This window comes from Drosophila subobscura, chromosome O (assembly GCF_008121235.1).
Source record: "Drosophila subobscura isolate 14011-0131.10 chromosome O, UCBerk_Dsub_1.0, whole genome shotgun sequence".
Classification (NCBI taxonomy): Eukaryota; Metazoa; Arthropoda; class Insecta; order Diptera; family Drosophilidae; genus Drosophila; species Drosophila subobscura.
Window position 1 is genome coordinate 28,840,020 of NC_048533.1, and position 12,036 is coordinate 28,852,055.

Sequence of the window (12,036 nt, forward strand, 5' to 3'; positions counted from 1 at the left end):
CAACGTACATACGTCTGCCGCCGAACAAAGATTTTTTTTTCTGGATATTTTCTTTTCAAATTTTACTGTGCGCGCGAATTTTTGGGCCTTATTGTGACTCTGCAATTTGCGGCTCTCCTGTGTCTAAACGGTCAGGGAAATACTCTCTCCGGTCAGGGAAATCCGCTCCTGTGTATAAACGGTCAGGGAAATCCTCTCTCCGGTCAGGGAAATCCGCTCCTGACTAAACTGTCAGGGAAATTCTCTCTTGCTCTTGGCTCTATCAGGGACCTAATTTGTACGCAGTTATGAGCGCCAGCTCTCATCAAACCCCTCCCATCAAATTGTTTTTGTTTTTTTGTTTAATGTTCATTAAAAATAAGGTGCCCAGTGGTCGGGAAGTAATCATTTTAGAGTTGCAAATATGACTGCAAAATAACCCCACTGTGCCAAGTCCATACCCTTATGAATATACCCTTGATTTTTGTTTTTTGTCCACCAATAATATATGTTTAGCCGCATAAAAATGTATTAATATATTACTTAGAATAAGAATTGTCTGTGAGGTGAGTCGTATATAATATATATGGTATTTATATTTTGACTGAATAAATATTTCACGTTCAAAATATGGTTGCGCGCGTGAATTTCAAACAGAAAATTCTCCTTTGTCAGTGCTGCAGTTTTTAGCTATTTTCTCACGAGATCTTGTGCCTCATTTTTGCGTTAGCAATGTGTTAGCCAGCACTGGACATGTCCAGAAAATACCGTCTCAGAAATATACCGTAAATATACCAAGGAAAAGAAACGAACTTAACCCCCTTTACACCCATCCATTTAAGCAGTTTAACACGGCGGTAAACTATTATTTACCTGTAAATGTTTCTTGTTTTTACATCCACTTTTAGAAGTGTTATCACGCCCTCAAATTCTAAAAACTTGTATAGTGCATAAAGAATACATGGGATTACCGCTTTTAGCAGTTGAGTACATCAGTAGTACTCCAATGTTACTTCCCATCTCGAACGGAAAGATAATTGTTATATCTTTTGTCAAAAAAAAAGCACAAACACACGACAGTACAAAATACCATAAAAGTTAATTGTAACGGATGGACGAAATCCTCTCGAACATCAACCTCTCGAACACTTCTATTACTAGTGCTAAACTCAATTATGAAACTATATGAAAATTTTCGTTTTCGAGATTTTAAAAAAAACCATTCTATTTGCACGGGACAATTACGGAAGTGTTTCGCAGCAACCAATTCAAGCTCAGCTTTTAGCGAAATGATTAATGTGTTCCATTGATGTCTCTATAAAATGGATATAATTTTACTAATATATGATTCGCGATTTTTTTAAAATTTATTTTTGATTAAATAATTTAGTTAAATATTAAATTAAATAATAAAATTTAAATTTTGACCCCTGCCGCGCGGATAAAACGTAAATACAGTAAATAGCCAAGATTGAACCTATTTCTCGAATTTTTTTTTAAGGAGTGGAATATGTTAGAAAAACTTTTTGGTAGTTTGGATTGCGCTATATGACTAGATGTTTAAGAGGTTTCGTTGGAGTACGTGAATAATTCAATAGGATCATTAGTAATACCGAGAATTTATGAAAAGTTGTTTAAAACTTCTGATTCACTCATGGTCTTATTGTTTACATTTTAAAGATAAGTAATGTATGTATATTGTATGTATGTACATATGTATGTACTTATGTAAAAATGTATCAATGTTCGGAATATGATAGATACTGTCATTGTTGTGAAGTTCGACTTACCACCTTGATTTTTAGACATTTTGTTGTTATTATTAGCTTGCACTATTTTCCAACAGGAGGTTTTATGTGTAGAGGCGAGTTGCCTTTTTAAAAAAAGCTTGATTCGCGCGCGTGAATTTTGCTGCGACGCGTGCCGTATTAACCGAACGTGTTGTCCTGTGGCATATTTCTAAGTGAACTAGCCGCCAGCCGTATACGGCGGCATCCTTTTATACCAACGGGTACGGTGCGGGCATTGGAGTGCGCACTTGGGAGGGCAGGACGACTGCGCACGGACTCACGCACAGACGGCGCGACGCGGCGGCATCCAAGAACCATTGGACAAGGCGCCGCCGCCGTCTGAAGCAAACTTACGCCTTGGACGCCGACGCCAATCGTCGCGACTTCTGACTCAGTGTTGTGTTTCTTCGTCCATTCATATATCAACAATATTTACATGTAGACAAACGTACATACCGTATACATGTATATGTATTTACATATGCACACTCATTCATGCCAATGTTGTCTTCACTCACTTTACTAATGTTACATATAAACTATAATATAAAACATTAGTTTTGTGTTAGTATTAGTATTTTGTATTAAACAGCTAAATTTAACAGAATATTTTGTTTTGTCTTTAGGTACATGTGCTTAAAATAAGGATATTTACATAGATGAAGGTATGTACAAAAGGAAACCTACAAAAATTATGGGACCACACACACACACAATTGTACAAATTTTGTTGATTGGCGACACTAGGCGTCTAGCCGCAATGGTGTCTAAGCTGAAATCTGCGAGCCATTTTGTCTGGCTCAAAGGCGACGGCGACCGGGAACCCTACAGACAGGCGACTCGACTGGCGTCTAAAGTTGTACGCGTTAGGAAATACGACTCCCAGCGGAAAGTTTTCGATGACCGGAATCCCTTTGGCAATTATAATCAGTCTGTTATTACCCAGTTAGGCCTAGTTCGTACAAGTCTTCCCCGTATGTACATATGTATGTATGTAAATCATTGTTTTGGAAGTGTTTACATATGTACATACATATGTAGGTACAAAAAAAACATGTAAAACTTAAAAATTGTGATGAAATTACATACATTACATTACATTTGTACATATCTACGTACGTAGATACATACACGTACGTACATACACATACACAGTTCAATAGCCATGGAATCCTTCGCCAAACTCCTGAAGTCCTCCCCCGTTGACTGGTGGAGTCATCAATAAAAAACAACGATAGACGAGCCATAACTCGTCATCATAGACGCGACGACTATTCTCGCATCTAATTGTAAAAGCAGCGTCATTTGTCGCGACAACGTGGCAATAAGGGGCGCGGCGCCCAATGGCGCACACTTGGCCCGTTGGCAAAGCAAATCAAAGTTCTGCGTATCCGCATCCGTTGTCCTGCACAAACTGCGCCACTGTCTGCGCTCGTCCTGTCGCATGTTGTCGAAGACCAGGCGGCGGACGACGCCACAATCGTCGGCTAAGTCTAGCCTACTCTGGATACTGGAAGCTGACTGTGTGCGTGGGTTTCCCCTCCCATCCGCCACCCGACACACTGCTAGAAGTACATTTTTGCCGACAAGTTGTCGTCTTGGTGACCGTCGCCGACGTGCTGGCGTCGCCAACTCAGAAATTTGCAACAATTTTGAGCGCGCTGCCGCCACTTGTTACGCACTTTGGCGCCTTCGTCCCCAAAGCAGCAAGGGCCAGGGAACGGGAACTGCCGCCATGTTGATTCTGCGCCAAAATCCGAACCCCAGGCAGACACAAAACACATGAATGCCCCTATACATTCATATATATGTATGTACATATGTAAGTGTGTATGTATATTACATATACAATTAGTAAACTAGCCAACAGTCCGATTCTAATATTTCATTCGATATTAAGTTACAAACATACATTTGTACATACATACATACATACATAGATACTATTATACTGTTATATTGTATACCTGTTTATGTCTTGCCGATCAATCCGATATAATAGATATTCAGGCAGCTACTTTCGCTAAAACAGGTCCGATTAATTTTCCAAAGCGCACATTTAAACTCACAAGTATCCGACAGATCCGTAAATTTCCTGTAAGCTGTACATACTTACATACATTGTAAATATATGTAAATGTATTTTGGCACCACACACACACAAATTTACATATTTTAAGTTGGAGCCTCCAAGACCGGCCAACATCCTTATATAGTTGCTAAAAGCTGAGAGTGTACGTTTTATTTGTTAATTATGTCATGATAACGTAAGGATGAAAGGGAAATCAGCTGTGGAGGGGAAACTTATTTATTCATTTCATCAACCATTAAGCCCTTTCAAGTGTTTCGTACGTATGAAAATATGTGAAATTGCTAAATGTGAAATGTGATTCCATTTTGATTTGTGAAATGGTATGCTTTGTTTAATATATTATCTTCCGAATGATATACATACATACATAAATAGTTTGTGGGTTTTCCATCAGTGAACGCATTTAATTTGGAACAGTTAGGGTTTGCATTTAATAAATACAATTTATTCTACAAGGTTTTTTGTTTGTTTATGCCTTTTCTTACATTTCGTATGGTAGCTATCGTAGTACTTTGACTCTGATTTATTTTCTTAAGCATGCACATTTATGTTCTGGCATTTAAAACTACTCCGATAAACGAGTAGATCAAAACTAGAAATTAGTTAAAAGACACATTTAATTAAAGTATACAAAAATGATTAAAAAGAACAAGCATATAAATATACATGTATGAAGCAAATAAAATAATCCAAATAACTACGCTGCGGATTCTTACAACAAATATTTATCCGTGGCATTTAGATATACAACATACAGAAGGAGAATTGATGTGTTTACGACTTACATTTGTTCGAATGTGTTTGCTAAGTTAATTTCTTCTGCCTATTCTGTTTATTCGTTTACATTTAAAAGTCAAAATGTATCACAATTTTGATCATTCTGCGCCAGTAGCCATATCTATCGGTTGCACAATTTACAATGATGTATCAATGGTGTACATAATGCACATTTATGCTGATGCTGAATATGTTCTCTAAAGTGGGTGGGGGTGGGTTCACACAAATTTGATTCAATGAAACCCAAAATATGCTTTGAAGAAACTTTATAAAACCGATATTTACAAATACCAGATACTAAATAGTTATTTATGATTGCATGTTTACATATGTATGTATGTATGTTTTACGAGTATATGGGTATGCATGGTGAGCGCTGGTGCTTAAAAATGTATAAACGTAGTTAGCTATATTTATATTCACTTCCTGTCGAGGGCTATGGATCCCTCATACCCGTTCAGATATTACGTGAAGGCAAAAGGGAAGCGTCTAGAATGTTCATTTGCGCATCTCATATGTTTGTTGGATTGGATTAACTATCATAAATGCCTGAACAAAATGGTGGAGTGAAGGGAACGAGTTTTCCTTAACAAATACAAATGATATACAAGTATGTACAATGAGCAAGACCAGACCTTCACTTCATACTGTATTATTATTATTTAATGTGATAAAAAAAAATTAAAAACATTTTTCTCTCTTATGCAGTGCAAACATATTTTAATTAAAGAACTTTTGGAATCCAAGAGACTATTATCAATTCAAAGTTTATTGACGGTTGAGTACGTGCCCATTTTTGACGAGAGATTTGACATACCCTGTAGCAATATTCTTGTTTTTTTTCGCTTTGTATAGTACCATAAAAGTAAACACGATTGTACATACATATGTACGTATTGGATACATAATTGTTTGCAAACATATGCATAATTGAGTAAAGCATAAACTTCTGAAAAAATAAAGACGTGACATGAGCGACAATTAATCGATTTGATGCCTGGCCTCTGTTATCAATGCCAGCAGGGCATCGAGTTTTAGGTCTTTGAAATGTTCAAAATGGTCCATTAGCGGTTGAATCGCATCTGACTCAATAGCTGCGGAGATGGTCTGATTCTGTATGGTTCGGGTGAGGCAGGACGCTACCTGTGCAAGAAACTCCCGCCATTTCTGCCTATTCGCGTCGCTAAGCGTTTGGTCCACTCTGGACACGTATATTTCTTCGGCACGAAGTATCAAGGCAACAAGCGATAGGATCCCAAACTGTAAATTCAATCAATTTTTGAATCATGTGTCGCGGCGCTGTCAATATTTTCAACTTACGCGACTGCAGAAAATTCCCGTTAGCTTATTGTCATTCAGTGTGATTGCCGCTGAAATGGTGACGACAGTTTCAAAGCTGGCTTTGCTGATGTGCTTTTTGAATTCTGGATACAAAGCGTAGAGGACACCCTCAATATCGTCTTTGTCCTTCTTTATAACAGTCTGTAGCGAGCAGAAGACTCCGCTCCACACTGTCCAGCATATACTATGCTCAGCAATAAACGGCATAACGCGACGTAAAAGAATCTGAATCAAATAGATGGCAATGACTAAAATATTGGATACATTGTATTACGCATTGAGATGAAACTTACCTTGCCCTTGCGAACATTCATCATGGCTACGACCTTGTCGAAAGTCAAGCCTGCCTTTAGTTTGTGCACCAACGCATCAGTCGTCTCAATTTCGTAGTTGAATTTATTCTTCAGCTGTGGATTGAGACTTTGTGGATTAGATGCATCGGCAGCCCGCTCCTCAGGTGTTTTGTTTGCCATCTCAAGCTGCTCCAGAGCCGCAATTCTTTCGGCCTCCTTCTTTTTCTTCAAAACGATCGTGGCCATAACGTCCGTGTTTTCCAGGTCCTCAAGCTTCAGCAGATAGCGGTACAGAGTTTCTATCAGCAACAAAATATGCCGCGATTTGCGCATGCTACTGGGTGTGACATCACAGCTAGCACTTGGTAGAAGCGGTGTCCCTGCGTTAGAGTTTGCGTTTATCCCGCTCATTGTGCTCACTGATGAAGATGCCGAGTTTCCCGGCACATCCCCGGGACTGGCCTCGCCGCCCATTATGTCCGCGTCTATGATTTTACGTGGGGCTGTCACGCTGCCATATTGCAGTTTGCCAAGCGAGTTCTCAAACTTCAGGGGCGAGAAAATGTATCCCGTTAAAGTGTTGTTGTTGCCTCCACTTCCACTTGCGGCATTATTTGTGCTGCCACCCGTGTTGTTGCTGCTTGTGTTTTCCGAGTTGCGACGCTCGCGGTGCTGTCCATGGCCGTTGCGTGTGCCGTTTTTGTTGCCCAACTGAACGAGTATGAGTTGTGCATGGCCCCTGGGTTGCGTTAAAGGATGATTCAACTGGTTGTCCTTGTGGGCCTGACTTTGCCGCACCTGACCATTCTGCAGGGCCTTGCGTTCTCTGTACACCGTATAGTAGTAGTCATCAATGTACGGTGTGTCCGTATTCAGCTGTGACAACTGTATACCGATCAGCCAGTGCTTGTCGCGTGTGCTCATTAGATTTGCATATTCGTCGTATTCATCCTGCGGAAGGTTTCCAGATGCGTCTGGACGTCGATTAAGCTGTTGCTGCTGCATTTGTTGCTTTTGACGCGGATCACTGGGGACAGAACCTCCCCGACTTTGCTGGAGCTGGCGCGCCACGACAGCATTTTGCTGAAGAAGCGGATGATTTTGCTGGATCTCCTGCACGAGGCGCATGTTAAACATATTGAACATAGAGTTTTGCTGCTGGCTGAGCAGATTGTTGGCTGCCTGCAGAGGGTGTGGTGGCATTCGTGACTGTGGATGCTGGAGTGGATGCGCGGGCTGCATAAAGGCCGCCGGATGCAAGCCAGCAGCACGCATTGCATTAAAACTCGGATGCATTGCAAAGTTGTTGAGGGCTGTGGGCAGATGTGGGGTTGGCAGTGGACGCTGATTGCCGCCTAGAGGAAAGTTTGGGGGCAAGGCACAGGCACCGTGTTGCTGAAGCAGTGGATATTGTTGCAGTGGGGGCATACTTCCTGGCAAACCTGGTGGGTAGATAAACCCAGGCGGCACACGATTCCCTGCCAAACCATTCATTTGTTGTTGCGATTGAGGATTTGGCAACATCTCGGGCATTGGATGGGGGCCATGGAAACCTAGATTTGTCCTTGGTGGCGACGTTTGCGGCGTTGTCATGAATCCAGGGGGCACTGCAATTCATTTTGGAAGAGCATGTTTTTGTTTTTGTGTTTTCTTTTGATTTTGTTTATGCTCACCCTTGTTTTGTGGTTTAGGTTGCTGTTGAAGCGGTATTGTTGGTGGCAGCATATGCTGCCGGTTAGCCAGGCTAAATTCATCAAAAGCTTTTCGATCTGTTGCTTGCTGTTGTTGATGTTGCTGATGTGGCTGCTTCGGTATTGCTTGCTGAATGATAAGATTGCGTTCAATATCCTCGAGGGTGGAGATTTTAGGACCAGCTTGAGGATGCATATGATGTAATGCTAAATTTGCGTTGGCCTCCTGCTGGTGTTTCATCTGCGTTTGCGGCCTAAACGCACTACGCATGGTTTCACGAAATAGCGGCTGATTATTCGGAAACGGTGGCGACGCCCACACTGCAGAGTCCAAGTTAACGCGATTGCTAACATTACCCACTTCGCTGTCGAGGAAAGAGGACAAGTCCACATCATCTAGCTTCATGGAGGACAGATTCAGCTCCAAGTCCGCGTCTTCCATATTTCGTGTGCCTGGAAAAGGCGCATTGAATGGCGCAGGTGTTGACCCACTTGACGATGGAGCCGATGAAAGCACGTTCGCATGTCTGGGCACGCCATTGCCGCCGGCTGGATATCCTCCGTATGCACCTCTGTCAGCGAAACCGCCTCTCTTTCGAACTTTGTCGCCATTTCCGCCAAGGCGAACCAGCGTTTCATGAGCTTCTTCCCAATCTCCATTTATTGCAGACCCGAAGGTTTCATCGTTGAGCGCATCATATTCTTCTTCGCCAATGCGCCCATCGCCACCTTCGTCCTCCTGTGTATACAATTAAATAAATACGTGCATATATTGTGGATAGGCATAGACACAACCATTATGAATGCATGGCATAAATGGTGTTGTTGTAAACTATAATAATATTTTATACATTTTGCCGATAGGCAACTCTCTACGCTGTGTGCAAGGGGCATGTATGTTCAATATCTAACACGACGATGCCGATGCCCTTAAAACATTTGCGCAAAATGGTAACATTCCCATCCTTTTTTTTAACATAATCCTATTTAATATTAACAGTCCAGGGTAGTGCTCACCGGTATAGTTGTGTCGAATCCGAAAAACGAGTTATCCATTGCGAAAAACTATTTTTTTACAAAAAATTATCATGACTTGTCAGCAGTGTGACCGCGGAATTATCGATAAATCATATATATGCAGACCCTCGGAAATATACCGAAATACACCCTTGCATTTTCAAAATATACCGTAAATCTTAAATCATTCTTGATTTTTATGAAATGTTTGATATTTCTAGCTAATTTTTCCGATTTATCAATAAATTCTCCAGAAGGTTGGCTAGTTTTTACGACTTCACGACCAGAATCGCCTTTGTGAATCAGTGAACTTTGTGAACTAAATGAACTGCTAAAACAAACGCACCAAAACTGGTTCATTTAATTGCCTCATAAGGACGCAACAGCCAATCTTGTGGAAAATTTATTGATAAATTGATGAAATAATATTAAATAAAACATCAAAGTCGAGGAAAATGATTTAAGATTTACGGTATATGTTTCAAACGAAAAATATATTTCGGTATATCTTCGAGGGTCTGACGGTATATCTTATCGATAATTCCGCGGTCACACTGACGCCAAGAGCAAATTAATAAATTTACAAAATAAAATAAACAAGTAAGAATGAAACGGAAAACAAGCGAGATTTGGTGCTTTTTCCGAGCGATCGACGACACTTTTGCTCTGTGTAACATCTGCAAAGCAAAGCTCTCTTATAAAACTACAACTACGAATCTAAGCAAACATATGAATAGAATGCATCCGAATTCGACGCTGTCGCAGAGCCAAAAATATAAATATCAAACACAGTCAAGTCTAATTGATCGGAATAAGGGAAAGCCACGAAACCCAGCCCAGGAAGTAGTCTTGCTGGACTTCGTGAAGAAGCATCCTCGATTGCTACAAGTTCCTTCTTGGGAAACACGTAATTCCGCGGAATCATTATGGGTGCAACTGACATCAGAGTTGAACAGAAATGGCCCGCCACGAAAAGATGTGGTTACATGGAAGAAGGTGAGCATCTAAATGAATTGTCTGCCTGACAGGTTTTTAATTTCTTCGTTATATTGTAGGCGTTGAAAGACTGGAAAAGGTTCATACTTAAAAAAGTGGAGAAAAATGAAATGCTTAATTTGCCGTTTGAGACGAGCCTGAGTCCGTCTGAGGAAACAATAGCAGCCCTATGTCGTATACACGATGATGTTAGTCAATTGATTTTGAAAGAAGATGATGGCATGCACGACAACTCAAATGCCGAATATGAGGTGGAAGATGTGGTGCCAGAGGAGGATGATCCTAGCGCCTTGCAAGGTGCTGCCGAATTTATCTATGAGCCAGAGGATTGCAAGGTTGATATAGACCCGCTGTACCTGCAAGCAGGCAAAAAGGCAGTATTAGCAGGAAGAACCACAGAGGAGGATAGCTTGCTGGAAAAATTAAGCAACAACATTGGTTTGGTCAACGACGCCACCAACAGTGTCCACATGGCGCTCAATGAGTTTTGCGTTATGTTAAAGCAAAAATTGCTTGAAGACAAGCGTCACCACTTAGCCATGGAACAGTTGACGGCGGAGAAAATTGAGTTGAAAAAAAAGCTTTTAGAAATTGAGCAGAAGAAACTGTCACTAAAATGACTGGACTTGCAATAAATTGGTAAAGGAATGTATAAATACGTTAAGTGATTTTGAATAAGGACCCCGTTTAAATTAAATTCTTTTCCCACCCGTTATTAATTTTAAAGAGACATCAAAACTTTTGTCGGAAGCATTTGTTAGAATTTGAAAATGGTTATTCAGCCAAGTTCATATGTATGAGTCTTATCCTGCTTGACCAATATAACTAATTGATGAAACCAACCACTTGGAGTAAAAAGAACATTTCCAGACCCAATCATTTATTGTAGATACGAATGCTCGTTTTGTAATTCTTCATATACTTGCTTAAATTCCTGTGGATAACGTTCGTCGCTCATAAGACTGGCATAGTCGTAATTAGCATGCTATTGGAGTACAAGATTAAAACCAAATATGCAAATGAAACGATTTCACCTTACGTCCGTAATATCTGAGGCATCCGACTCGTCCTCAGATGGGTTGCTAAAGCTTGTATGGCCATCCAAGTCACCACAAGCGATAAAGGGCACTAGGCTGCGGTTCACTTCGGAGCCTGTTCTTTGGGCAAGTACGCGTATGTCATCTCGAGCCGTGTTAATGACTTGTGGAATATATCCGGGGGGCAAACAGAAATCGGAGCACACCACAAACGCTTCAATGCTCGATGAGCGCGAACTTGGAGGCTTATAGATATCAAACTTATTAAAAAATATTTTCATCTGTGTGCTAAGCAGACCGGTGGCATTGCCCTTAAATATTTTGGCAACGAACGATCCCCCGGTTTCAAGTACTACAGTGGCTATACTTAGGGCAGATACCAGAAGCTGGTGTTGCATATACTCGTCCATTTCATGCACACCTGTTACGTCCGGGGCCCCGTCACAAACAACGAGCTGGGCCTTCTCGTCCCCGTCAGTACCGAAATGACTTATTATAGCTTCGGCCGTGCTCTCCTTGGTAATGTCCCCCTGCAATTGGACAACTCCCCGTATTGGCGCCATGGCCTGCAAATCCACTGCAATGATTTTGGTGGCCAACTTCTCAGCATCGTTTTGGCACGGATCGTACAGCTTACGAGACAATACCTGGGACCAACTTCCAGGTGCTGCACACAAGTCAACTGCCCGCCGTACACCTGCATTAAAAAATAAGGCAGACTAACCGGTGAATTCACGTGTATGAAGTTAGCTTAAACATTACTAAAATACAATACCATTTAGTATTCCATAGGCATCATGAATGTGCAATAGCTTAAAAGCACTTCGTGCTCGCCAGCCTTCTTCCTTCGCTTGACGGTAGTAAATATCCCGTTTGTCTTTTGAAGTTTTACCCATACTCAATAGGATTGGCACGCTAAATCTTTGGATATATTTATATTTGCGACGAAATTCAACATAAACACAAACTTAACTTGTGCTTAGTGTGACCGCGGAATTAACGATAAAATATATGGACAGACTC

The 12,036-nt window shown here is 41.0% G+C and overlaps 3 protein-coding genes across 4 annotated transcripts; 1 reads left to right on the forward strand and 2 right to left on the reverse strand.

Annotated features, from left to right (window-relative positions):
- Window positions 1-5,341: 5,341 nt before the first annotated feature.
- Window positions 5,342-9,090, reverse strand: LOC117896877 (protein PAT1 homolog 1). Of its 2 annotated transcripts, XM_034805405.1 has the most exons (5): window positions 8,981-9,090; window positions 7,946-8,702; window positions 6,273-7,879; window positions 5,959-6,204; window positions 5,342-5,898 (listed from the first exon to the last, which is right to left on the reverse strand). In XM_034805405.1, the coding sequence occupies exons 1-5, from the start codon at window positions 9,017-9,019 to the stop codon at window positions 5,620-5,622; spliced, it is 2,928 nt and encodes a 975-aa protein (XP_034661296.1). In that variant the 5' UTR covers window positions 9,020-9,090; the 3' UTR covers window positions 5,342-5,619. The 2 variants fall into 2 exon arrangements, with proteins under 2 accessions (XP_034661296.1, XP_034661297.1); XM_034805406.1 differs by lacking the exon at window positions 8,981-9,090 and having other exon boundaries at window positions 6,273-7,903; window positions 8,027-8,041.
- Window positions 9,091-9,544: 454 nt separating this feature from the next.
- LOC117897648 lies at window positions 9,545-10,634 on the forward strand. Its single transcript, XM_034806623.1, has 2 exons — window positions 9,545-9,976; window positions 10,036-10,634. The coding sequence occupies exons 1-2, from the start codon at window positions 9,587-9,589 to the stop codon at window positions 10,594-10,596; spliced, it is 951 nt and encodes a 316-aa protein (XP_034662514.1). The 5' UTR covers window positions 9,545-9,586; the 3' UTR covers window positions 10,597-10,634.
- A 205-nt stretch (window positions 10,635-10,839) lies between these two features.
- On the reverse strand, window positions 10,840-11,970 carry LOC117897649 (putative tRNA (cytidine(32)/guanosine(34)-2'-O)-methyltransferase 1). Its single transcript, XM_034806624.1, has 3 exons — window positions 11,789-11,970; window positions 11,016-11,710; window positions 10,840-10,961 (listed from the first exon to the last, which is right to left on the reverse strand). The coding sequence occupies exons 1-3, from the start codon at window positions 11,907-11,909 to the stop codon at window positions 10,857-10,859; spliced, it is 921 nt and encodes a 306-aa protein (XP_034662515.1). The 5' UTR covers window positions 11,910-11,970; the 3' UTR covers window positions 10,840-10,856.
- Window positions 11,971-12,036: the final 66 nt, after the last annotated feature.